Source organism: Pongo pygmaeus, chromosome 4 (assembly GCF_028885625.2).
Source record: "Pongo pygmaeus isolate AG05252 chromosome 4, NHGRI_mPonPyg2-v2.0_pri, whole genome shotgun sequence".
NCBI lineage: Eukaryota > Metazoa > Chordata > Mammalia > Primates > Hominidae > Pongo > Pongo pygmaeus.
Genome location: NC_072377.2, coordinates 147,564,293 through 147,591,464, shown reverse-complemented (window position 1 = coordinate 147,591,464; position 27,172 = coordinate 147,564,293). Strand labels below are relative to the sequence as shown.

The window sequence follows — 27,172 nt, the reverse complement described above, 5'->3', positions numbered from 1 at the left end:
GTCTTTTGTGGTCCCATAGAAGTTTTAGGACTTTTTATTTCTATTTTTGTGAAGAATGTCCCTGTTTGTTTTTCGTTTTTTTTTTTTTTTTCTGAGACAGTGTCTTGCTCTGTCACCCAGGCTGGAGTGCAGTGGCACAAACTTGGCTCACTGCAACCTCCGCCTCCCCAGTTTAAGCGATTCTCCTGCCTCAGCCTCCCAAGAGTAGCTGGGACTACAGGTGCACACCACCATGCCCGGTTAATTTTTGTACTTTTAGTAGAAACGGGGCTTCACCATGTTAGCCAGGCTGGTCTCGAACTCCTGACCTCAGGTGATCCATCCATCTCAGCCTCCCAAAGTGCTGGGATTATAGGCATGAGCCCCTTCATCTGGCCTGTCCTTGGTATTTCTATAGGGATGGCACTGAATCTGTAGATTGCTTTGGGTAGTATTGTCATTTTAACAATATTAATTTTTCTGATCCATGAGCATGGGATGTCTTTCCATTTGTTTGTATTCTCTTCAATTTCTGTCATCAGTGTTTTGTAGTTTCTCTTGTAGAAGTTTTCAATCTTCTTGGTTAAATTTATGCGTAGGTATGTGCCTATTTATGTCAAGAGTCACTATACATTAATAACATAACAAAGAAGGGATAATCTACATGTTTGCCAGTGTTCTTCGCTTCATTAACAATCTGGCTAGGGCTGGGGAGAATGACCTTGTAGGACAGACAACATTTGGAAGGGAAGCTCATAACTAGGTAGCATGCAAAGCAATTTAAGTGGCAGTTCTATTATGAAGGGAAATATAGTTCTTAAAGTAGCAAAATGGCAAGATTATCTTTTAATACAGAGAACAAGAAAACCTGACTAACCAGCTAGCCTGAGCGGCATATTTGACATGGGAACCCCCCCATTTGCCTGGTGACTTAAAAAGAACAGGTTTAAATGTGCTGGATTCTGAGGACTGGTGAACCAAGAAGCTACCATCGGCACTCCACCAAACACCACTGGAGACAATTCTGGGCCCAGGGGATGTCTGAAGACATGCTGTGAAGGGAGCCCAGGCCTTTGGGAAGTGCTAGCTCCCGCAAAAACAGAATCAGGCTTCTGGGGAACCAAGCTGTGTAACCAAGTATTAGGAAAATATCTGAATGCTGTTTGCTGTTTTGTTTTATTATGATGATGGTCTTATCTTCCACATAATGATGCATAATAGAGCTATTGAGGCACTTACAAGATCCATCACAGAGTTAAAATTTGTACCAAGACCTGAAACTTCTAATATAAAACAGGAATTATCTAAGGCAAAAAACTGAATTTCAGCAAGCACAACTCCTATAAACAGCTGACATTTTCACTTGTTTGGCATCTTTTGAATGATGGCATCCAATTTTTCCTTGGAAAATTTCCAATTGGATGTCTTTCTCCCATTACATGTGGTCCTATCAAGAAAGACAGGTGAGTCCCCAACTACCGCCTTACTACAGATGTGGGGACCTTACCCAGGAGAGACCATTATAACTCTTTTTACTAGGAATGTTAACCTGCAGTAGATTCACAAGGGGACAAAGGTAGTTGGAACTGAGACATCGTAAAGGTAGTGCTTGAAAAGGGCTACCTATGAGTTACCTGGATATTTTCCACTCATTCACTTATTCAACAAATATTTATTGAGCAGTGCAAGGCACTGATCTAGTTGCTAAGGATACAGTAGTGCAGAGCAGACAGCAATTGCCAACCTCGTGGAGCTTACATTTCAGGGAGAAGAAAACAACAATGAGTAAACAAATCAAATATATAGTATATTAGATACTGACATGTGTTATGGGAAAAAATTAAGCAATTCTAGTAGGTAGGGAGTGAAGGAGCTAGAGACTGCAATCTTAAAACAATCGAGGAAGACCTCATTGGGGAGGAGAGAGGATGGCAGGAGGGGAGATGAGGTCTGAGGCCTGAAGGACAGAGTCCTGGGGCACAGCAAACAGGACTGAGAAGCAGAAGTCAAGGAGGCAAGGAGGAAAACCAGGAGAGTATGGTGTCCTGGAAGCCAAGTGAAGAAAGCTTATCAAGGAGGAGAGAGTGGGAATCTGTGTTAAATCCTTCAGAGCAATTAAGGAAGGGAACACTGAAATTGATTCAGCAACATGAGGTCATCGGCAATACTGATATGAGGCATTTCAGTGGACTAGTGTGCATAAAAGCCTGAGGTTCAAGAAAGAATGAGTGGGAACAGAGGATGTGGGAACAGCAAGCAACTATTTGAGTTCTTCTGGGAAGAGCACAGAAAAATGGGATAGTACCTAAAAGCGGATATGGGATTGAGAAAGATTCTTTGTAGTTGTTGCTTTTTCCTTTTTTATGTTTCAAAGGATTGCATAAATTACAACATGCTTATGTGCTGATGGGAAAGATTTAGTAGAGACAGAAAAGTTAATGACATAGAAGATAGAGGGAGAAACTACTGAAGCACCCAAATCCTTACAGATCCAATGGGGAATCAATCAGCTCAAGTGTCCCAGGAAAGGGAATGCCTTTGGGTAGGAGCACTGGGTTCCCCTGTCACACAGGAGAGATGGCAGAAACATGGGCACAGGTGTGGATATTGTAGTGGTAGCTTGTAGAAGTTCTCTTCTGATTGTGTCTGTTTTCTCTGTGGAATGAAAAGCAACATCTGAGATGATCATCTAGAAGAGAAGAAGAAATGGCCTAGAGAAACGTAGCAGGATGCCAGGTACCACAAGGGCCCTTGAGGTTGCTTTGCGATGTCTGATGGTTCAATTCTACTTTCCATTACGTGATTGACCCAGGAGCCTTTCGATATATTTTGTTCCTTTTATTTTTGATTTTATTTTTTGAGACAAGGTCTTGCTCTCTCACCCAGGCTGAAGTGCAGTGGCATGGTCTTGGCTCACTGCAACATCTGCCTCCCTGGGCTGAAGCGATTTTCGTACCTCAGCCTCCCAAGTAGCTGGGACTACAGGCAAGTGCCACCAAACCCAGGTAATTTTTGTATTTTTAGTAGAGATGGGGTTTCACCATGTTGGCCAGGCTGGTCTCGAACTCCTGGCCTCAAGTGATCTGCCTGCTTTGGCCTCCTCCCCAAGTGCTGGAATTACAGGCGTAAGCCACTGCTCTTGGACCCTGTTTTTATTTTTTAAATTAGCCACAGTTGACATCTGTTGCTTACAGCCAAAGAACTAATATACAAACTGATTTTTGAGGCCTAAGGTGCCCCATTTCCTCATGGAATATCTGACTTTAATAAAACAGTGACCCTATTCTACCCAATTCTAGGCATCTCCAAGTACATAGCAAGACCTGCTTACAATATACCAACAAGACCCAACATTTTGTGTTCCTTTACTGCCTACTGAAGAGAATCAAGAATAGTGACTTATAATACCAAACTGGAAACACAAAATAAATCAGGATGCTAAACTGCTGGAAGAAAAACTTTCCTGTGCATGTGTGGAAGCAGAAAAGACTGACACCAAAATTCAAACCCCCTGAACTTTTGTTCAAGCCCTTTCTTGGGCTGAAACTGCAAAAGTGAAAAAATATCTACCGAGACAGAATGAAGCTGAATATAGGCATGACCTTCTTTAGAGTATAGATTAATACTTCAATACAGATTTCAGTAACTCGGGGAAGGAAATCCATGTGAAGACTGCTCCCAGGGGGAAACTGGAAGGTCAAGAGGGCCGTTTTCACAGTGGATGGTCATGTTTAATCTGGGAATGGCATCTGAGAGGGCAGTCAAACTGAGTAAAACAGAAGGAAAGTCAGACTCTCCCACAAAGGGAAACATCTCAAAGATCACAAAGATGAGTGGAAATTTCCAGAGCATGCAGACAAAGATGAGTCTTCATGATATAACGTGCCATCCCCCTCCAGGAAATTAAGAGTTATTAAACTCTAGCAAAGACAGCTGCATCGGAGATGAAATCAGCCTTGCGACACCAAGAAGCAGAAGCGGGAGGGGGAGGGGCAGGGGAGGGGGAGGGGGAGGTAACCTCTATGGAAATCAGCCCCACATGGCTTGTTCCTTCAAACAGGTGCACCACTCCATGGAGCATCTGAATCATGAAGAGCCCTGATATTCACAGGGAAGTGTGAGACTTGCAATAAGGTAGGACCTGAAACCAGATATGAACAGCTCTTTCTCCCAGCTGGCCCTGTGCTGGCTCATCTTTTGGTAGGAAGGGAGAGATGCTCAGCCCTTTGGGCCAAATGCACACAAACTGCCAAGAAAACACAAGCAAGGCAAAAATATACACATGCACACACAGAAACCTCCCAAGTGGACAACAGCTGTGTGTGCTATGTTTTTAGCATCCAGCCCTAAGGGTTTTGCTTGCCAATAACAAAACTATGAAGAAATCCCCATCTAGTCAGCAAGAACGACTTATTTTGGTTTCAACAATTGCCCCAATTTCCCACACCCTAAAGCCAGCTCCATCATCCTCTTTCTCCCGTTCCCTGATTTCTCCAACAGATTGTAGAAATTAACATTTACGGAAGGTATACTATGTGCCAGGCACTCTTCTAAGAACTTTGTGTAGATTAATTTAATCTGCACATCTCTAAAAGGGTGGGCACTATTATTGTATTACTTTAGGTTTTCCAGAAAGAAGAGACTTGAAGTACAGTCACGCATCGCTTAACAATGGAGATATGCTGAGAAATATGTCATTAGGCGATTTCATTGCTGTGTGAACATCATAGAGTGCATTTGCAGAAACCCAGATAGAGGGTCGAGCCTGCTGCACACCTAGGCTCTATGGTATAGCCTATTGCTCTTCGGCTACAAACCCACACAGCATGTTTGTACTGAACACTGTAGGCAACTGTGACACAATGGGAAGTATTTGTGCATCTAAACATAGCTAAACATAGAAATTATAGAGTAAAAACATGATATAATCTTAAGGGACCACTGTCATATATGTGGTTCACCGTTGATAGACACGTTGTTATGTGGCGCATGACTGTACATAAAGGCTTACCTGACACTACTTTACCAGGGGATTCTTAGGAGAATGAGGCGGAGAAGAGAAGCTAGACCCCATCTGGTTCAAGCACTAACACAATTGCTCAATCTCTTGAGACCATCTTCAAAGAGGCTGTTGAACAATTGCTTCTGAGATACTCAGCCCCCTTCTCCCACTGGCCAAAGGTTTTCCCCTCAGAGTTTTTTAACTTCCCCTTGTCCCAGTGTATCCATGTGTGAATGCCATTTTGTGTCATGTCTCCCTAGGGTGGGAGGTAAGAAACGCAGGCATGAGGCTTCAGGCTACCAGGCTGCACTTGCAGGAAGGGCGGCGGAGCCCACACAAAAGTGGTCATCTCAGTGGTGGCTGTAATACAAACAGGAGAAGCCAAAAAAACCTGATGTGCTAAGTTAAAACTTTCTGATACAATTATTATCATCTTTTTCAGATTAGGAAACTCAGGCAGAGAGAAATAATTCACATGCAAGGTTACATAAGAGATGAGATCAAAATCAGGCAGTTTGGCTACAGAATGTTCTCTCTTAACCACTGTGCTCTTATGCCCTACAGATTAACTTCATATACGTAGAAGTCTGCCAGCTGCCACGTTTCAGCCACAATTGTTCTGAAGAGCTGGTGAGTAACCAGTCAATGTGAGAACATAAGTATCGCAGATAACACTCATGATGCAATTCAAAGAGGATGCAGCAAGAGAGGACTCCAGTGCCCAAAACAGTGTGAGCGAATCAATTTATCCACCACCACTCAGCCAAAAAGAGAGGCATTTCATGAAGAACACGCTCCCAAGGCCAATGTATAAGAAATCTAAGCTCTGTTAAGGATTAGCAAGGAAGAAACTGAGTCATGTTCATGTTTGCTGATACTCTCTCACTTTTATAATACTCCCGAAATTAAAGGCGGCACCAAGTAAGAAAAACAGAGTGTCTTCCTCCCACTCCTCCCTTAATTTGGGAGGGGATTCCGTGGACTCAGAAAAGGAAGAGATGAATCAGAAAACAGGAAATTTATTGAGAAAATAAATGCAAACATAAGTGGAACAACTCAAAACAAACAAGAGACCCAAATCAAAGGAGCTCTAAGACTGCTGAACATTAACAGCTTGAAGTCAAGCATTTCCCCTTTCAGAATGGGCGTTACATGTGAAAGATTTAGTTCCTTGAATTCAGAAATTTTGTTGGGTTTTTTAAGGCAAACAATTTAAACTGAACTGATATCTTTCTTTCTCCTATCTCTAAAGGCTACAAAGCCACAGAACAGACAAATTCTTGTGTTGAAAGTAAGCAAAGGTCTGGAGGTGAGGCTAAATAATGTTGAGCTCTGATTTCTTCCTTTCCATTTCCATTAATTTAAAGTGCTAAGTTGTCTATTTGCTTTAAAATATGTCGTTGTGCTCTGTGCACTGTCCCTTTAAATAGATTTTCCTTTGGCTCTGCCAAAAATAGCTGGAGAAGGTCCTTTGAGAATCCCATTCTTAGTCTTAAAAAAAAAAATGCACTCTTCTTCCTGCCCCATACCCATAAATAGGCCAGGAAGCGGTATCACTCACTTCTTTCATGGACCTCCCATCTATCAGAAATAATAAATCTTTCAGGAGAAAAAAAAAAAAAGAGCCAGTCAAGGAAGTAACTCCCTTAGCCCATTTCTGCTTGCTCATTTATGTGATTCACCAAATATCGAGCTCCTCTTTTGGCATAAGCCAATAGGTAGGCAAGGATTGAAAACCCAAATGCCTACAACACGGCCAGGCAGGTAGGAGACCTGAAAGAAGTAGGCCGGGAGCAAGAGACAACAGGGACTGTTAGGAACTAAGGCGAACTGGAGAAGGCACACCCTGGGGGATAGGGTGTGGCTGCTACTCAGCTCCAGCCAATTGTCAGTGGTGAGATACGAATTTTTCAAGTAAAATCGCCCCCTTTAAAGATGTTGGAAACCTGTTCAAAGTTTCAAAACAGTAATGTGTAGGACACCACCACCACCAAACACATGTGTGGGCTGCTCTGGCCCTGGGTTTCGTTTGTAACTTCTAGGTAAGAAACAAAGACAAGGGAGACAGACTGCCCATCCCCTGAGAGCTTAAGATGTCACAGGAGGGAGAGATACATACCTGGGCAAATTGTTCCACCAGGTGGAATGTGATACATGCTAAAAGAGAGGAACAAGCAAAGGCTGTGGGAGCTCAGGAAAGCAAGAGGGCACTTGTGGCAGGAAGGATTCTTGTTGGCAGTGACATTTGAGCTGAAGCTAGAAGAATGAGGTAGCCTTTGGCAGGCAGAGGCTGGGGAGGGGCCATTCCAGACAGGAGAAAATGAATTGCAAAAGGTAAAAAGATGGAGCAGGGAGGTGGGTATCTGAGAAGTGGTCAAGAGACTCTTCATGCGTTTGCTCAACAAATATTCTTGAGTGTCTATTGTGTGCCATGCAGTAGGGACAGGATGGTGATCATGAGAAACAGACACAAGATGAAACTGCAAATTCCAGAAATGTCTGGTCCAGACAGGGCTTTGGAGGCCATTTCCAGGGTTTTATCTTAAGAGCAATGGGGAAGCTGCCTTTGAAGTTTTTTTAAGCAGGGGAATCACATGCTGAGATTTGCAGTTTTCAAAGTTCCCTGGAAGCACAACATGCACTCTGCGGACTGGAGAAGAGCCAGAGCTCCACCAGCCAGAGCAACAGGGAGGAGGCCTTCGCAAGCAGTGTGGGAAAGACACAATGGCAGCTTGGACTACAGGAGTACTGATGGAGACAGAGAAAAGTAGACAGATTCAAGAGATAGAAAAGGGTTAAAATCACTAGAACTCCTGGTGGGAGTCAGTGAGGGAAAAGCCCGATGTGACTGGAGAATGGGGTCAATGTGGCTGCATGGGGGTATCAGGCCATACCACCAGTGGCCCAGCGGCCAAGCAATCCTGCACTGGCAGCACTGCAGCATTCAGTGGTTACTAGAGAGAACAAAGGTTCCGGAGCCAGGGTGTACGGCTGAGGGAAGGTAGCCAGAGAAACTCACAGGAGCTTTCCATCCAAGCCATCATCACAAAATACTGTTTTCTTTAAATGTGTTTTGTAAAATTCTACGGCTATTTTATTTGGACTAGTCTTGACAGCAAATGAATAACTAGCTCTTCTCATGTTTAACAGCTCATTGGTAAGTTAAATCTTATCTTCTAGACTTGGGATGGAGAAAGAAGGAATATTAGAGTATCTAAAATGTGCTTATGTTAAGTCTTAATGTTCACTTCCTTTTATTTTGAACCCTTCTTAAGAACTTCAAGGAATGCTACTGAACCACTAGGTCTCATCCTCCTTGGTGCCAATGCCTGGCAAGACTTTTTTTTATAACGACAAGCATTTGTACATGAACCCAATTCATTGTTTCTAGATCATTAAAGAAATATGAATACATCCTTTTTGATTTGCAGGGATGCCTGGAAGTACTCAGACTCAAGTCACAGGAACCAAAAAAACAAAAAAAACCCAAGCTACAACATGCTCAATCCTTGATAACTTCTGCCAACAGAGTCTACATATTTTGATAAGGTCTCACTTGTATGCCAAGCATTTTCCCCACAATACTCCTTTATAATCCCAGTGATCTACAGAATTTTGTCCATTTTGGAAAGTCACAACATATAACAGATGATCAAAATAAACATTAGACAATTGGGTAATGAAAAGAACACATAGGGAATCAGCAAGAGGCAATGGAGTAAAGTCAGTTTTGCCCTCTTCATTACCCTCTCTTACCTCCCACCAGTTAAAATCTTGTAATTTAGTGCCTATGTGCCCACACTGCAGATGTACTCATCTCTCCTCCCAAAATTGGTCTTTTTTGTCCTATATATCTTGATTGTGTTAGCACACCATGCAATAGACTTAATACTCTCTGTTGAATGTGATTTACCAAGACTACTTGCTGTAGACACCGTGGGCTGTCTTTATTCTGTCAAAGCTCTGCCTTTATTCTAATATCCAATCTCCCCACAAGTGGCTCAAATAAATCCTGTTGGGTGGAAAATAATCATGGTGGTCCCCAATGACTGCTTTGGACCAGTGAGATGTGACATAAAGTGTGCTGGAGGATGTCTGGGACAAGTATCATCCTAGCCCTTAAAAAGGGACTCAGAGAAGAAATAATGCCTTTTCTGCTTCTGGACAAGCACTAACATGCAAGGACACAATGCAGTATGCTGGGACTCTGCGAGGAGCTAGCCAACAGAAGACGCTGGCTGCGCAGGAACATGGAAATAACCTGAGACCTTCATGAGCTGAGAAACTAACCAACTCTCAGGACAGATTCTGTGTCATGACACAACAGATCTCCTTATTGTTTAAGCCATTTTCAATTGGATTTTCTGTTTCTTGCAGCTCAAAGCATCCTAAAGGATACCCTATCTCTCTGGGGAAGCAAGACAGTGCTCTGCCTCTCCAACGCCCCTGCAACAAAGGAACAGTTGCTCCAAAAAAGGAAAGAGACTAAGGTTTATTTCTGAATAAGTATTTTGGGAAAACCAGCTGTGAAAAGGTATTTTTAATATCTACTCCTGATGTATGAAGAGTTCTTTGAAATCCTTCCTCACTGCATACACCGTAATAAATCTACAATGAGCCACTACGAATGGTATGTGTGGGGATATCGAACATACTTGGAGTCATAATATGTAAACATTAGGAAATTACCATGAAATTAGTCTTTATTACTCATCTGCTCTTATTTCCTCTTATGATTATAAGAGTGGGATACTTTTCTCGTGTCCTGCTCCATCTGATAAAAATAACAGAATTATACAATTGGAAGAGAAAGAAAACTGAGGCTCAAAGAGGTAGAAAAATTGGCACAAGGATCCACAACTAGCTGGGAATAATTCTTTTCTTAAGTAAAAATGCCTTTTGCATGATTTTAAAACAAAAACATTTGTTGAAAACTCAACGCAAAGTCAAACTGCAAAGACTTGGAAAGTCAAAACTGGATTTTTAAAAGCTAATTTAATCACGACAATAAAATCTCCCTTTTGAACTCACTGCTTTGAGCTTCTTCTTTCTAATTCTAATATTCGCCTACATCCCAATCCATATTCCTCTCAATACCATTTTTCTCTCTCCTAGAAAATCCTTGCATATGGCCCATTCTCTGGGCCAGTGGTTCTTAGATCACTGTTCACATAATAATCACCTGCGAAATAAATCAGAAATGCAGATTCCCAGGCAGAGAGCCTCACTGAGTAGACCCACAGAGCCCAGAAATGTCAATGTAAACAAGCGCCCCAGGTTATTCTAACCATGCTTGGAGGCACATGACTCCAGACTGTATACTAGATTCCAAGATCCAAACAGAAAACATCTAATTATCATAGTAGATTTAAGCTGAAACTACAAAAATATGTGCATGGTCGCCTATAATTTTTATGTTCCTTCTGAGGTCTGAAACAAATCCAACATCTCTATGATTTGGATGTACCCTGGTAATCATTTGCTTTAGAGGTTTGGAGTTTTTATCCTTCCCCCCACCTAATACTTTTTTTTCCCTCTGAATGAATTTTTAGCTGGGATTAAATATAAAATGTCTTAAATCTCCCTCTGTGGCTAAGGGAAATCAGTTTTGGAAAATGTTTCAAAAGAGTACTTTAAAAAATATACAATACAAAATGCTTGCCTTTGAACCAGAATTCCGAGATGCACAAGGCAAACAGTAAGTAATAAGAGAAGTAAACACCAGTTTTCCAGCGGAATCAGCCCTGAAACCAAAACTTAGGAAGGAAGCTGACCATTAAGTAAGTAGCCCAGAGGAACAATAGCTCAGGCATAGCCTAGGGTAAGTCTAAACCTGAGAAAACTGGAATTAGACAAACTTCTTGTCCCAAGTTAACTTTCCCTTACTGCTTGATTTTAAAATAAGGACAGTGCTGTAAATGAGAATATAAAGTTTAAGTGGAATCTTAGAACTCCTCTGGATGCCAAAGAATTTTTTCAGACCTAAATAAATACTCTTTACTGGATTCAACCCTGCTCATTCATATCCTTCTCCACAGGGACATTTTAAATATAGAGGTTCAGGAGACCAAGAACACAGCACGCTAAGAATTTGAGTCTGCTATAGTCTAACACTAGCTCTAACCAACTCACATTACATACAGCATGAGAGCTTGTCTACAGGTAGATTTCTTGATAATTAAATGATCAAAACATGCCATAAAACCACAGAAAATCATTCTCAAGTTTCACAGATAAGACAATGCTCAAGAAATGCTATGAAGTAAACAACTCCAAAAATAAAATTGCCTTAAATTGGTTAGAAGGCCAAAAAAACAAAAAAGTGTCAAGGTCACAACTGTGATTTGCAAATTCCAGTTTACAACTCTTAGGTTAGTAACAAGGATGGACTGAATGTAATGGGACTGGAGGGGGAAAGGGTGGGAAAAGGAGGAGAAAGTGAGTCATCCAACCAGGAGATGAACAAGTTCAACTGTTCAAGATCTACCTTAAGGGTTTGGTTTTGTTTTTTAAATCCTTTTTTCTTCTTCTTTAAAGAATCCTAACAATTCTAAAGGAAATTTAGAAGTAGGAAAAACGCAGCACTGGCTCTGCTGGGTCACCCTTCACTTTCGGTCTCTCTCAGTTCAATTAAGCTCTCCTTCCAATTGCACAGCTTGAAAAGGCCCATGGCTTTCAGATGGTTCCTAACCCTTCTCCAGTTGCTCTCTGCAGGCCTGAAGGCCTCTTTCAGACCTGATGGCCATGAAGCAGTCATAAGCATCCCCACACATACTAGGCTGGAGGGTGCACCTGGAACCTCCTATGTCTTGGTGTTTGTCCTTCAAGTGTGCAGTTTTGCAACTAAGATCTAAACCAGCTTCTCTGCTTAACAAATGCCTGACTCTAGGTTGTGTGGAACCGGTACTAAACTGTCATCTCAGAGCATCTGGAGTTACTTTTTAAAGCCCAGTTCCCATTATTTTAAACATGCTTCATCGGGATCCTTTGACACCTTTAGGGCATTCTCCTGTAAACTTGCATGTTATCTGCTATTCTTCCTAAGTACTCCTGAACAAGCAGCTCTGATATGGCAAGCCAAGAAAAAAAGTTGGTCAATAACGGAGCAACCGTGGCTTTGCCGAATTGCTTCCCAATAACACACCAGACACTCTTGGCTTCTTGATGGAAATGAGGAAATGGTGGAAATCTTCATGATATATCACTCTTTTTCCCAAAGGCAATATCAAGTGCCTGACAGAAAGATGAAAACTAACCATTACGATCTCCCTCAGAAGAATATCAACTTATCCCCAAGAAATACCCTAATGGCATAGCAAAGTATGGATTATAAGGGCCAAATTTATAACACATCAGTTCAATAGAATGTAGGGTTTAATAATTTAGGTTAACTGTTATGCTCTCATTCTTTTCTTGTGCTCCAGTCTGCAATCAAGAACATACCATCAAAGTCAACGGAAGGTTAGAACACACACACAAGTAGTGACGAATGCAGCATGGGAAGTCAGCAATGCCATTTGTAAAAGGGTCAAGGAACAGTAAATACACAAATATTCAAAACCATTCCAAGAAAATCAGGTCCCTACTGAATGCTTTGATTATCTCAGATGACAAGTGAGTATTTGCCAAAAATAATTCCTTTATTCCTTATACTTCTTCAAAGGCTTTAATGCATGTAACTTCAATAATCAATGATCCTTGTAGAAAAAGGGGAGTCTATTATCCATATTAGACAGATGGGGAAACTAAGGAATAGAAAGTTCAGCAGTTTGTTCAGGGCTGGTTAAGCAGCAGGTTAATAACAGAGTCAGCTCTAGAATCCAGTCCTCTTTACTGAAAACCCAAATTCTGTAAACCCACAACATATTTTTTTTTGTTCTTGATGAGCATAAGAACATATAATCCCACAAAATTCTGTGTGGTGACCTGGTATCATGGACAACACACTCCAATTTGCCCTTGATCACCATAGGTAAAATCCCCCTGAAAACTCTGCTTGGTGGCCTGGTTGCATGAGCACTTCCCCAGCATCCTCTGGGAAGGCCATCTGGCATTTGCTACTGTTCTCCACTGCAATGAACATTTCACACATTTCTTTCCTAAGCCTCCAGCATACCTGATGCAATAGTGGGAGAGAGAAACAAAAGCAGAACTGAGACCAGCTTCACTGCTAAGATAAGAACTTTCAGGGGTAAGAAAAAGGCTAGTAATTGGTCTTAAACCTACTTTGCCAAGTGGTTCATGAGCAGCTGTAACATCTGCCGATTTTTCTCTGGGAGCCGATGAACAAGGCTGTGGATTTCAGAGACCCGAGACTCTTGGTTCTCCAGTTCTGCAAAGGAAGGAGGGAGGTAATATTTTATCAGTGTCACAGCTAAACAACTTTAAGGTTGAAAAATCAAGGGAAACCAAAGGATGAGCACTAACAGCCCAGGTATTTCTCAAAGATTTACAATCCTGTCTTGTGTGCATACTGCGTGGCCAGCATGACTAGATCTGGAAGTCCTTTTAATGGTGCTTTCTGGAACAGGGTTGCCAAAAAAAATTGTCATCAAAAAATCCAAGCCAAGATGATGACGTGATGAAATGGAGCCAGTCAACTGCACACCCAGAGCTGCTCCTGAGAACAAACTCAGGAGTAGCTGGCTCCCTAGAGGGAAGACTTCATTTCAAGGAAGTAAGGAACTTTATGCACTTGTAAAGTGATAAACAAGTCTTACATGAACAACATTGCAAGGGTTTCAAATATCAAAATAACACCTCGAGACAGCATCAAAGATATCAAAGGAAATGTCCAGTATCCTCAAGTCACATATGACAACCAGCCTGCTAGAAAGAAAGAAATGGCAGATAAAATATTCAAGTCTTTCTGCCAACTTGTAACCTAAATCATGGCTTGTCACGTTCTCTTGGTTGAACCAAGGTAAGTGGCTTTGTTACTCTGGCAAATAGATTGATGGTACTCATCACACCTATTTATAGAACTGATGTGAGGTTTAAGTAGAGAATGGTTGCTATGGGTTTGTAATTTCTCTAGAAAGAAATGACAGAAACACCACCTTCACTCCTGGCTTTCTCCTTCCTGTTTTAAGGGGACAACTATGAGTAGATAAGGACACCAGAACATTAGGTACTACTAAATTAGGCCAGTAGTAGCTACCAGAGTAAATAAATTCTAAAGGCTGAAAGGAACCCAGGAGAGGCACAAGTTATCGACATAATAATACTGTGAAGATTCATGCCGGATTTAAATCTGATAGAGAATCTTTCTGCCCCTTTACAAGAGGCCTGACCCATGTAGCCAGAGATTCCAGTATACTTAGAGTAGCTTGCACCTAATCCCTATGTATTTTAATACCAGTAATATGACACCAGGAACCTGGATGATATAGTTGAAGAATGATCAGAAGCTGTAAATGGAAGACATAATGGAAAAGAGGACTGTGAAGTTATATAAATGGTGTCATATTCAGGGAAACATTTCCAATGCTCAATTTAGGTAATGTGCAATGTCTGATTCATTCTGCAAAATGCTACTCAAAGGCTGGAAAAAACCTAAGAAGTTAGAACTCCAATAATCAAAACTAGAAAGGCAAACTTGTTTTTCTCTATCCCTCCAACATCCTCCTCCCCTCAAAAAAAAAAAAGACTTCTGAAGTTTCTCCCTTCTGCTGTAAATTCAATGTGGTAGAAAGGCCCTTAGCAATCCCTATTTGTTTCATTTTTATTCCATGTTAGAATCTCATGAGTATGTTATGTGGCCAGTTTACGTGCTGAATGTGAAGGGTTAGGTAATATTTATTTTGGGATACTGACTCTTCTTTGAAATAAAAAAATCTATTCTCTTCCCCTTAAAACTGAGACAAAAAAGACTTACTTGCTGCTTTGATGAAACTTCTTTGAAACTGGTACATCATGAGTGGTCCTGGAAGCATTCTGGAGGAAAAGGAGATAGGCTAGTCAGCTTAATAATAAGAATAATCATATTCTCTCTAAATAGCAGCCTAGAGACTGACAAACTGTATTACATTTCTCGAAGACAAAGATCACAGGGAAACAATAACAATGTAGTTTCCCTATTGCAAGGGTTCTGAGATTTCACCCAAAATTTTTATTCTCTCTCTTTCTTAAAGGAATAGATACAACTATGTTTCATTGTCAACACTAAAACAGTGCTAATGCAAGAGTCTAACACAAACTAAGAGATTTCCTTTTCAGTCAGTGACTCATCTATCAACAACAGCATTTTAAGATGTGTCTGAGAAACAGGCAGCTAACTACATATTTGCAATTCTTGATCTTCCCAGCGGCTTGTTTTTAGAATCAATTAATCTAGAAACACTATAAAAGATTTTTGTAGGTGTTTTGGTGGTGAATTCACTATGGAGTATTGCTCCAGAATGCTAGAACCCCTAACATTAGGTATGATATAAACAAATTTTACCTGCTGGGGTATGAGTATGTTTAACCATAAACTTGAGGGTTTTTTTCTGATAGTTCAAATAAGAAACTTCTCAATAGGACTATACATTATTCTTGACTCAGATTTTATTCTCATTGGGTCCCTTAATTCGACTCCTAGTTTTAGTTAACACTTACATTATATCTTACTCTTGCCTCTAATTACCCAATAGCCAATAAAATCTACATTAGCAATTCCTTTTCTGTGGCCTCCTTCCTTTGCTTTCCAGCCAGTTGCACCTTCAAAAAATCCACACAAAGACTTATGCTATTTCTGATGACCATTCCCCTCTCTTTTGAAGACTAGCTCCCACCTTTTTTTGTAAGAACTATGGTATTCCTGTCCTTCAAGTCCAGCATAAATATTTTGGTCTATTCACGAAACTAAGATGCAGGCAGCTGGTAAATAGCCCAACCTTTAATAATGAAAGGAGGCATAGAGAGGGTACAGTAATATCATACATAAATGATACAAGGAAAATAGTCTCTCCAGGGAAATAATATTGTCCAGTGTAAGGGAAGGAGTCAAAAAGGAGTTCCATTAAGTTCTCATTTTTAAGAACCATTGTCAGCAATGTACTCTGTGTAAAGTATGAAACTATCAAAATACATGAGGTATGTAATCATGCATTCTTAACAGAATATGATTCATGATTCCTTGTGTTCTTAACAGATTATTCAGGGACTTCGGGGAAGACCCCATTTTAGGTTCTGTTCAAGGCTAATTATCACAATACTTCTCATATAGAACAAAGTTTCCTAAATCACTCATGGTGTCATTGCACAAAGGCAACCCATCAACTATGGATGATTTACAATTGGTTTGACCAGCTGAGCTAAACGCACCCACACAGAAGCTGTTTCCACATCTCAAACACCCACCCGACAGCTCTCCGGAGTCTGAAAATAAAACTGCTTTCTTCCTGATTGCACGATAACTAGCTGGCACTCTGCCTTGCAAATGGAAAGTCCCTACCTTAGGTAGGTCTTCAGAGCACTAGTGATGGTCTTTATCTCCCATTCAGCACAGATATCTGTTTCTGTCTCAGAAGCAGTCTTGGGGTCTAAAATGAAGAAAAGACTACATAAAGCACAGCATAAAATGGAACTAATAAATAAGCACACATAAAGGCATCCAATCTTGCTAGTAACTAGAGAAATGCAAAGTAAAACAAAAACGACAAGTATTTTTTTTACCTATTAAATTAGGAAAATGTCTAAAAATTCCATTATCTCTTGCTGGCAAGAATGCAGTGAAACTGATCCTCTCCTATCCTGCTGGCAGCAGGAGAGACAAATGCAAGAGTTTTGAGAAGCAATTTGGTAACATGTATCAAAGTCTTAAAAATGTTTACACCCTTTGAACCAGTAATCTCATTTCTCACAGTCTATCCTCAGAAAATAAGATAAGGCATGAGAAAAGTTACAGACCCCAGAAATGTTCAGCACACACTTTTCTTTGTAAAAGCAGAAAAAACAACAAAAAAGGAGACAATCTAAATGTCCAACGATAGAAGAATGATTAAGTGAATTACCGTCTGTCTACCTGATGGAATATTACCTCGCCGATTTATATGACAACGATGACTGTAAAGCAACATGGAAAATGCCCGCATTATATAATGTCAAATAAAAAAAAAAAAAAAAAGACATGTTTGTGAGAAACTTTTTCTGTGAACTTTTTATGTGAACAAGGCTGAAAGGAAATACTCTAAATTAGTGGTTGGGTTAAAGTGGTGGACTGTGGTATGATTTTATTCCATTACTTTTGTATTTTTTAAAAAATTGCTTTAAGCTCAAGTGTGCAATGAGAACCACCATAACTATATCAGCTCTGACAATTTGTCTCTTCTTGCATGGACTTTTAAACAAATCAGTATATTTTAAACAAGCATGTATGATAAAAGAACAGGAGAGATAATTCTTATAATCCTCCTGAGTAGCACACAAGGAGGTGAGAAGAAGAGGCAGAGGTTGGGGAGTGTAATCGCTTCACAGATCCCCATCCTGTCCCTGGTGAGGCAGGCCAGGTCATACATGTACTGGTGGGAGGGTCACAGAGTCTTTTTCAGTGCACAGGAGGGAGAATCCAGCTCCCTCATACTGGCTAAAGACTAGTTCTGTGCCACCAACTCCCAGTCCTTTTTTTTTCTGCATAGCACCTCATTTTGAGTAGGAGAGCAACCCTTTTCTTACTTTTTCCAGGGGTGGAGAATGAGATTCAAGACAGACTGGCCAAAAGTACATCAACTCTCTGGACTCAATGCCTGGATGAGGGATGGCCCAAGACCTAAGCCTGCCCAGAGTAACTCTCCAGGAGTCAGGAACAGATATTTGCTGTTTGCTGGGCTTGCACTAGGAGGTTATGTAACTGCCAGGAGCCACCACACAGAGCCTGAAAGTCCGACAACCCAGAGATGAGATAAGCAGAAATGGTGTATCCTGAACCCTTGTATTTGCCTCTCCTTCTTATCACGTGAGCCAGTAAATTCCTTTTTCCCCTTAAGCCAGGTGAGGTCAGGTTTTCCGTCTTTTTACAATGCAAAGAGATCTAAATGATGCACCAGGTAAAGGGAGGCAGCCACCAGACTGCATCTTTCTGAACAGTCTCCAAGAATAATTCTGGGACATCAATGAAGAAAGCTGTTCCTCCTGCAGGGCCAACAGCCTTTCAGCTGGAAAAAATTAAGTCACAGGTGGGCAGAAGACATTTTCTATTTCCTGGGAAAGAAACCACTTTCATCCAAATAGAAAGAGACCAAATACTCATGAATGGCTTCAGGATTTAGCCTATCATCACCAGGTAGGGGCACAAATCCAGCTGGTATCTACTGCTCTCCGTGTGTTCCCCTGACACATACTGGGTTATGAGAGAGGAAAGGGCCCCCAGCTCAGAAACATGTAGCTCTCAAAGGCACAGTACCTGTATGATGTTTGCAGGTGATCCCGAGCAATAAAATGAAGTCTTTCTTGTCACATGAAACAAACAAGGAAGAACCTAAAGAGCATAATTTTTTTTTCTTTTTTTTTTCAGAAAGTCTCACTCTGTCACCAGGCTGGAGTGCAGTGGCACGGTCTTGACTCACTGCAACCTCCACCTCCTGGGTTCAAGCGATTCTCCTGCCTCAGCCTCCCAAGTAACTGGGATTACAGGCATGCGCCACCATGCCCGGCTAATTTTTGTATTTTTAGTAGAGATGGGGTTTCACCATATTGGCCAGGCTGGTCTTGAACTCCTGATCTCGTGATCCGCCTGCCTCGGCCTCCCAAAGTGCTGGGATTACAGGCATGAGCCACTGCGCCTGGCCCAAGAGCATAATTTTATTTCTGGGGCCACAGAACAGTAAATTCTACAGAGTTCTATCACAGCAAATTTCTGAAAAGTTCACAAAATGTGATTTTGCCAGTATCCAAAATGTCTGCCACTTTAATTCGTGTCTTTGTCATCTTGCACTCCATGAATGGCTTTTTCCTGCAGAAGAGTATGTATCAAAAACCTCTGCTTTGCATGACCTCTTTCCCTCCCCATCCTAAGACACATGGAGAGCTGCCATCCTGCATGGTTTCTGGATGTGAGACAAATGTTACTGTACATTTTTCTAAAGAAGAAACCAACTTCTACCCAAGAAGAGTGAACATGAAACTGAACAAGCAGCAGTTGGCAAGTCTGGGAGTTCTGAACTGTTCCATGAACCACATTTAGCAAACTAATGATTAGCTTCCACTTATTCGGGCTCTGTAACCATAGGAATATTGCGTAACATTAGAGAGGAGAGTCAAATTACAGCCCGGCTAAAGGGCTTTTTATAGCACTGATGAGGCAAGGCTCATAACTTGAGCACATCCATTTTAATTCATTTAAAATCCAAACTAAGTTGAATACAGCCTCCCAAGCTACACCATTTTCAGAAAGTGCTGCTGATTTCCACACCTCCCTCCTGATGCTACCCTCACTTGCAGAAACTTCCTGATGGCATCTGAATATGCCGCAGACACGTCATTTACACTCTTCTTTAGAACTCAGTACATTTCTCTCCACCATGTCCCTTGACCACTGCTGCTCAGCAAAACAGATCTAAACTAGAGGAGCAATCCGGTGTACAAAAGGCATCATGTGGGGAAAGCAGAATGAATGTTATTTCCTCTTGAACCTACTATCACATGAATTCAGAAAATCAGAAGACACAGACTGGAAGCAGTGGTTATAAGGGGAGAATGTCTTAGAAATGTCACACTTGGATCAGTCCCAAGGGCCATCTAGTCTATCACTGTGTTGCAGACAAAATGAAGGATATTTTGGAGGAAATTATTAGGAAAGTTACCTATGTACTCTTGAATTTCCTAATAATGCATTATAGTGTATGCAAATTAATCTTTTTCTCTCTTTAAGTGAGAGAGTAATACACGCACGTGTTAAGAATTCAAAGAAAAAAAAACCAGATATACATGAAAAGGTAGAGGCAACTGCTAATGCCAGCTTTTTATGTGCATATCCTATCTCTAACAGTCCCTTCTGTTTTGAGATCCAAAAGCTCTTACTGGCTCAAGACCCAGTCTTAGGAGAGCCTGCCTGAAGCATCCCAACAGGCAAAGGTGATTGTGGCTGGAGCAGAGGAGGAGGTGAGCTTCCATCTGTGTGTTTCTTCTTTAGGGACTCAGGATTGTGATTAGTAGCCGTATTGCTAGCTCCCAGAATGATCAATCCTCTATCCAAGTAGTCTATCATCTTCTGGTCCTGTCATCCTTTGTCTGTTACCCTTTACTGGTAGACAAAATTGGACGTTAGCTCTTCTCATGGTTCCCCTACTCCAGTAGGCTACAGTCTTCAAAGTCTGGGCTGTTTCCACTTAATCCTATGTAAGCATTTAGGTCTTAGAAATCATCATAAAGCATTCTGATTTCTTCAGAAAGAAGTCATTGATTGCTTTTATTTATGCCACTCTGTGAAAAGGTATGGGAAATAAGGGGCATAGAAAAAAGAAATGCAGACATTCAAGGTCCCAGAGTAAAGAAGGATAGTTCATGGCTGGCTCGGCGGTAAGTGGGTGAAGCATGTTACTATAATTCTGTGCTTTACAGCACTGCTCTATAATACCTTCATTGTGTTCTCTGTTTTACTAAGTTTGCTTTAAATGTGGTTTAAAAAAAAAAAAAAAGAAGAAGAAGAAGAACAAAAAAGGTTACAGGACAAGAAAAACAGTGATGCTGAATTTGCAGTCCTTTATCATCATGGTAAAAACACACAAAAAAGGAACACAAATTTTTAACAGCACAGAAAATTAGGCTCTCAGTCAACATTCTCCTGCCACCAGGATATCCACTAGGCAAAGCTTAGATGGAGGCCTGAGGAAAATCCAGCTGGGGAAACAATGTGATAGGTGGTGGCCCTCTGCCCACCAAAAACATAGCCCAAGCCACCCAGGGGTGTGGGGGAAAGGCCATGCTGCAACCCCCCAACCCCACTCCAGCAAACACACTTTTGGGGGCTGCTCTCTGGGGCACCCAGAGCTGTCATGAGATTATAATCCAGGCAATGAAATCAGACTGCAGAGCAGAAGTGGAGGGGGGTCCTCTTATATCAAGGCAAGTGAATTCAGAAGGAAAGCCCTAGAATAAACATGAGAGTCATGAGGGAAGAACCACAGCATGCTTCAGATTATCCAGGAGTAAATCCGGCTTCTCCCAGGACCATGACCAAATAGCAAAACCAGGAAAAATCAATGCAGGCTTATAGGTTCACTAAATGAAAGCTTTAAGAATACCAGAAAGTTGGCTCAAATTATGTACAACAGCCCTCCAATCATCATGTAAGATAATGATTCTAACAGGATTCAGGAAAATAGCAGAACAAGGAGAATCTATCCACAGTGAGCTTAAGAGCAAAGGTTTGATTAAACAGAAGATAAAAAAATCCTATAAAATATTTGTTGGCAAAAAATACAGAGACCAAAGCACTCTGAAAAATAATTCAGAAAACACCAGCTCTGTCATATAAGTAAAATTCTAAAAATATGGATGCCAGAAACTAAGACAACAAAATAAAACAAGTAGCAGACTGAAATAATAAAGATTATACCTGAAAAGTAGAAATAAAAGGAGTTAAATAAGTAAAGATAATAAAGACATTGGAAAATCCATTACAAAAAGTTAAAATCTGCATTATAAGCAGCAAAATAATAATCACAATCAACCCTACAATTTTAAATGAGTAATACTGAGATGGAGGACAAGTTTGAGAATTTTTGCTGGAATATAAAGAATCAGGAGAAAAATTAAGCATTAAAAAGGTGAAAAATGTTGGTGTGTTTAAAAGATTGAGAATTACAGAAAAACATACATAAAGAGATTTGTTTGTCTTTAGAAAAATATGTATAAAAACTCCTTCAGTGGCCCCCAATGTGTATAAATGATTACATGGTGATATATAAAAGTAGTGGGAAGGGGGAAGATGACTCATATGGATACTGGTCAAGTGGATAAGTATTAGAGGAAAAAGAAGAGTTTCCACTTTGCATGACAGATTTTAAGGAAAATTAAGGTCTTTGTCATTCTAGATTGGGTAAGGTTTTTTTTTTTTTTTTTGAGACGGAGTCTCATTCTGTTACCCAGGCTGGAGTGCAATGGCACGACTCAGCTCACTGCAACCTCCACCTCCCAGGTTCAAGTGATTCTCCTGCCTCAGCCTCCTGAGTAGCTAGGACTACAGATGTGCAACACCACGCCTGGCTAATTTTTGTATTTTTAGCAGAAATGGGATTTCACCATGTTGGCCAAGCTGGTCTCGAACTCCTGACCTTGTGATCCGCCCTCCTCGGCCTCCCAAAGTGCTGGGATTACAGGTGTGAGCCACTGCACCTGGCCTGGGGAAGGTCTTTTATGGCATAATTCATTTAGAAAAAAGATAACAGACTGGACATCATAAAAATTTAAAATAGGCCAGTCACAGTGGCTCACACCTGTAATTCCAGCAATTTGGGAGGCCAAGGTGGGCAGATCCCTTGAGCTTAAGAGTTTGAGACCAGCCTGGGCAACATGATGAAACCCCGTCTCTACTAAAAATACAAAAATTAGCTGGGCATGGTGGTGCACACCTGTAGTCCCAACTACTCAGGTAGCTGAGGCATAAAAATCACTTGAACCTAGGAGGTGGAGGTTGCAGTGAGCCAATATAACGCCACTGCATTCCAGCGTGGGTGAAAGAGTGAGACCCCATCTCAATAAAATAGTCATAAGACAACAAAAACAAATGCACCATAAAGTTTAAGACAAATACTAATCTGAAAAAACATATTGAAAATATAGTCTATAGATCTAAAAAGGTCTTGTAATCAAAAGAGGAACACACTGCCAGGTGCAGTGTCTCACGCCTTATAATCCCAGCACTTTGGGAGGCCAAGGCGGGTGGATCACTTGAGGTCAGGAGTCCAAGACTAGCCTGGCCAACATGGTGAAACCCCGACTCTACTAAAAAGATACAAAAGTTAGCCTGGCGTGGGGGCATGCACCTATAATCCCAGCTACTCAGGAGGCTGAAGCATGAGAATCACTGGAACCTGGGAGGTAGGAGTTGCAGTGAGCCAACACTTAGCCACTGCACTCCAGCCTGGGCAACAGAGCAGCATAATAATAATAATAAAAATAAAACAAAAAAAATTTTTTTAAAGAAAAAGAAGAACATACCAATAGAAAAATAGGCTAAGAATACAAACAGGCAATTCAACAAAAGTAGCATAAATCAGCAATAAATATGTAAACAGTCTAACCTCACCCAAAATTACAGAAATGCAAAATTAAATTTAAAAAGATACATTTAAAAATGTTAATAATTTATATGCAAAACAGTAATACACAGCATGGCAAAGATGTGGGGTGTAGGATAGTCTCCTCAGACTTTGCTAACTACAAACTTGGGAATATCATTTAAGAGCCTTGAAAACATGTACATACCTTGACCCAGCAATTCAACATCTTAAAATAAGTCCTGAGGAAATAATTAGAGATGCATATAAAAATTATAACAGCTAACATTTTATATTTAACATGTGAAGGCTCTGGACTCAGCAACCCACAGGCATTTTTTCATTCCATCCTCACATTACTATGGAGGCAGGAGCCATTATTACAGATGCGGAAATAGATGACTAGACCAGTGTGAATCATTTGTTTAAGTCAAAGAAATAAGCGGTGGAACTGTAACTTGTCTAATCTCAAAATGCATGCTCTTAGTCTCTGCTGCCTCAATGGGGATGTTTACCCTCTGTCCTGCCTCTATGGGGATGTTTACCTGAGTGCTTTCTAGAATGATGAAGAATTGCAATTAGCCCATGTATCCAAGAACAGGGGACTGATTAAAAAAGTTATAGAGCATCTGTGCAATATGTGCCTGAGAAAATCACACTCTAGAAGAACTTGAATGACATGTGACAATAGACACTCTATAGTGTTACATGAATAAAACCTGTAATATCTGCACAGTGAGTTTAATTTTGTAAACATACTGTTTTAGTATAGTATACTATACTAAATTTAACAGGTAATAATATAACATTTTCATGTCATATGACAAAACAGTTAATAAAGGTTAACTCTAGTATATAGAACTGTTATTTTCTTCTACTTTTTGTATTCCTCCAAATTTTCACAATGACCACTCATAACTTTTCATCAGGAAAAAATTTATTTAAAATATGTACGGAGAGACAGGAAGAGAGACAGACATACACTGAACAAGTGTATAGCTGATTTATATATTAAATAGTATAGATTAAAAAGTTGGGCTAAAATTTGGAAAGATTTATCTTTACTTAATATTCCGGGGGGAAAACCCCCAGACACACAGAAGGCATTCTATTTCTAGGAATCTGCAAGCCTTTGAGAGTCCTTTTCACTCTCCAAAGACTAATGACTTCTGTTGCTAGGAGGAAGGGATCAAGGGTAGCTCTTGGTAGGACACTAGTACAAAGCCACACTGCACTTGCTATGAGGAATTTTAGCAAGCTTTCTTAAGGAATCCTGATCAGTACAAAGAAGACATTCTCAAAGCACTGGCTCTCATATTCCTCTTCCAACCCAAAGTCCTCCAATGAATTAAGAGTACAAAAAAATAAACTCGAAGTAATTCAAAAAAGTCTCTGGTTTTACTTAATTCTCAGCCTTTTTTTTTTTTTTTTTTTTTTTTTTTTGAGACCGAGTCTTGCTCTGTCATCCAGGCTGGAGTTCAGTGATGTGATCTCGGCTCACTGCAACCTCCACCTCCTGGGTTCAAGGGATTCTCCTGCCTCAGCCTCCTGAGTAGCAGGGCTATAGGTGCGCACCACCACACCCAGCTAATTTTTGTATTTTTTATTTTTTGGGATGGAGTTTCGTTCTTGTTGCCCAGGCTGGAGTGCAATGGTGCAGTCCTGGCTCACTGCAACCTCCACCTCCCGGGTTCAAGCAGTTCTCCTGCCTCAGCCTCCCAAGTAGCTGAGATTACAGGCATGCACCATCACACCTGACTAATTTTTTGTATTTTTAGTAGAGAAAGGGTTTCACTATTTGGTGAGGCTGGTCTCGAACTCCTGACTTCAGGTGATCCGCTCACCTTGACCTCCCAAAGTGCTGAAATTACAGGTGTGAGCCACCACACCCTGCCTAATTTTTGTATTTTCAGTAGAGATGGGGTTTCACCATGTTAGCCTGGCTGCTCTCGACTTCCTGACCTCAGGTGATCCACCTGCCTCGGTCTCCCAAAGTGCTGGGATTATAGGCGTGAGCCACCATGCCTGACCAGCCATACTTTCAATAACCAAAACATACTACTCCACTTTTGAGAGCCTTGGACAGATAAACCAAATCTTACACAGTACCAGGCACATAATAAGCATCCAATGAATGTATGATAAAGAAATAGTTAATGAAAGGTTCATTCGGCCCAACCATCTCAGGGGAAGGTTTTGGAGCACAGGTGCCATGTTTATTTTATACTCTTGGCTAGCCCAGACACTACCAGTACCAAGAATTGATGAAGTTGAGGGCATGTTCGCAAAAGAGAAGATGAAGCTCCCCCTTCAGGTCTAGAGCCCTGGTGATTCCGTAATTGAGAGATTCAAACTTACTTAACTGGTGGGGAGAATCTTGGATATCATTCTCAACTTTCAATTAGATGTTACACTGTGGTCATCTTGCAGCTCTGGTTGGATCTCAGATTAGATTCCAGTCTATCTGTAATGTCCTCCTGGCAGAGGCAGCTGCCCTCGTGACTTTCAGCTGCTAGTTATTACTTTTTCATGACATTTCTCAAATGTTCATGATTATTTTCTCTATCCCCAGGAAAATCAAGGAAGAGAACAAGACAAATATCTTGTGTGAAGGCCACTAAGAAAAGTGATAAAAAGAAGATCCTTTCATAACCACTCTTTTGCTTAACACAACTGAGCTAAAGTGGTTCTTTTTTAGATTAGCAAAGCAGTCTAAAATGTCATATTTCTTTTCATTAGTGTCATCTTACATAATAATCTGTCATCTTTGAAATCTCTCTGCCCCTTCTGTTCCCCCATATCAAGTTGGTTAAAAGTCCTGTTGATTCTCTCTGTATACTCATTATGAGTGTGTCCTTTTTTCCTGACTTCAGAGCACCTATTTGGTTCAGCCTTTGATAGGGTTTGCCTTACCTAATCTATTACAACCATCTTCCTCCTCCATGTCTTTCCATAATGAAATACATGCTCCACATTGTAGCCAAGATTATGCTCCTAATGCTAGAATCTGATATTGTTACATCTGTATTAGATATATATTTTTAAAAAAGCTAGCAACAGCCATTATTTCAGGAAAGCACTTCTCCACCTTCCTATCAATAATCCTGCTCAGTCCACTGGGTTTCAGGGACTAACCCCGTCCCCACCCCAACTGTCCACCCCATCCCCCACATCCCCCAACATAGGCACAGGATCCAGGCCATCTGCTGTGGGCCATGTGACTGGTCTGAGATTGAGAAACTAATCATGTGAATGGTCCCATACTGGCCAAGCAAAGTCCTCGCTGGAGCCTTCTGCCAACACGGTCAAGAAAGGCACTCTCTTCTCAGTGACCACAGGCTCCAAGGACTGCAGAGGCTGAACCTGTCTGGGACACTCCCACAGAGAACAAAGCCACACCAAGCCCAGAAGAGGTCAGAGAACATGAGAAGCCAGAAGAAGGAAGGGGCAAAGGATCTCGCAAAAGTAAAGACATCATTGGCATCCCTGACTCTGCCATGCTTCTGTCTTGGATTTACCAGTTATGTGATCAAATAAATGCTTTTTTTTTCCTTGTAAACTATTCTGAATTTGTCTTCTTGAAACTTTTGTGTGCAAAAGCATCATAATGGATATAATCCCACTATTGAGAACTTTTAATAGTTTCTTACTTCCTATAGAAAAAACCCCAAACACCTTGGCTCAATATTCAAGTTCCTCAACAAAAAAGACCACCTTAGCTATTCAGCTTTAAAACTCTCCTGTCCCAGCCTCAAGTAAGTCTTTCAGAAATATTAAAATAATAATCATAGAATCAATACCCTTTGCTGTAGCCACCATAGACCCTTTGTTCAGAATACTTCCTGAATTGGAATTATTCTTCTACTCTCTCTTTCACTACACTACTCAGTCGTCTAGACCCTGCACAGATTAAGCATGAATATCATACTTTACATTACAGCTTTCATATACACACATATTTCACCCTATCAGGACTCCTTACAGAAAAGGA

At 40.9% G+C, this 27,172-nt stretch overlaps 1 protein-coding gene and 1 long non-coding RNA gene across 11 annotated transcripts in view; one reads left to right on the top strand and one right to left on the bottom strand.

The window, feature by feature from the left end:
* The window catches only part of LOC134739609 (uncharacterized), a 33,055-nt gene extending 23,614 nt beyond the window's left edge, over window positions 1-9,441 (top strand). The window contains exon 2 of the long non-coding RNA XR_010126444.1: window positions 5,546-9,441. This is a non-coding gene — a long non-coding RNA (uncharacterized LOC134739609). The remainder of the gene's footprint in view (window positions 1-5,545) is intronic.
* Window positions 1-27,172, bottom strand: part of ARHGAP26 (Rho GTPase activating protein 26) — a 454,090-nt gene that overhangs the window by 153,139 nt on the left and 273,779 nt on the right. For all 10 annotated transcript variants that reach the window (XM_054487310.2, XM_063665239.1, XM_054487312.2 and 7 more), the window contains exons 15-17: window positions 16,419-16,506; window positions 14,859-14,917; window positions 13,208-13,313 (exon numbers count right to left, since the gene is read on the bottom strand). In XM_054487310.2, coding sequence (XP_054343285.1) covers window positions 13,208-13,313; window positions 14,859-14,917; window positions 16,419-16,506 — 253 coding nt within the window. The remainder of the gene's footprint in view (window positions 1-13,207; window positions 13,314-14,858; window positions 14,918-16,418; window positions 16,507-27,172) is intronic.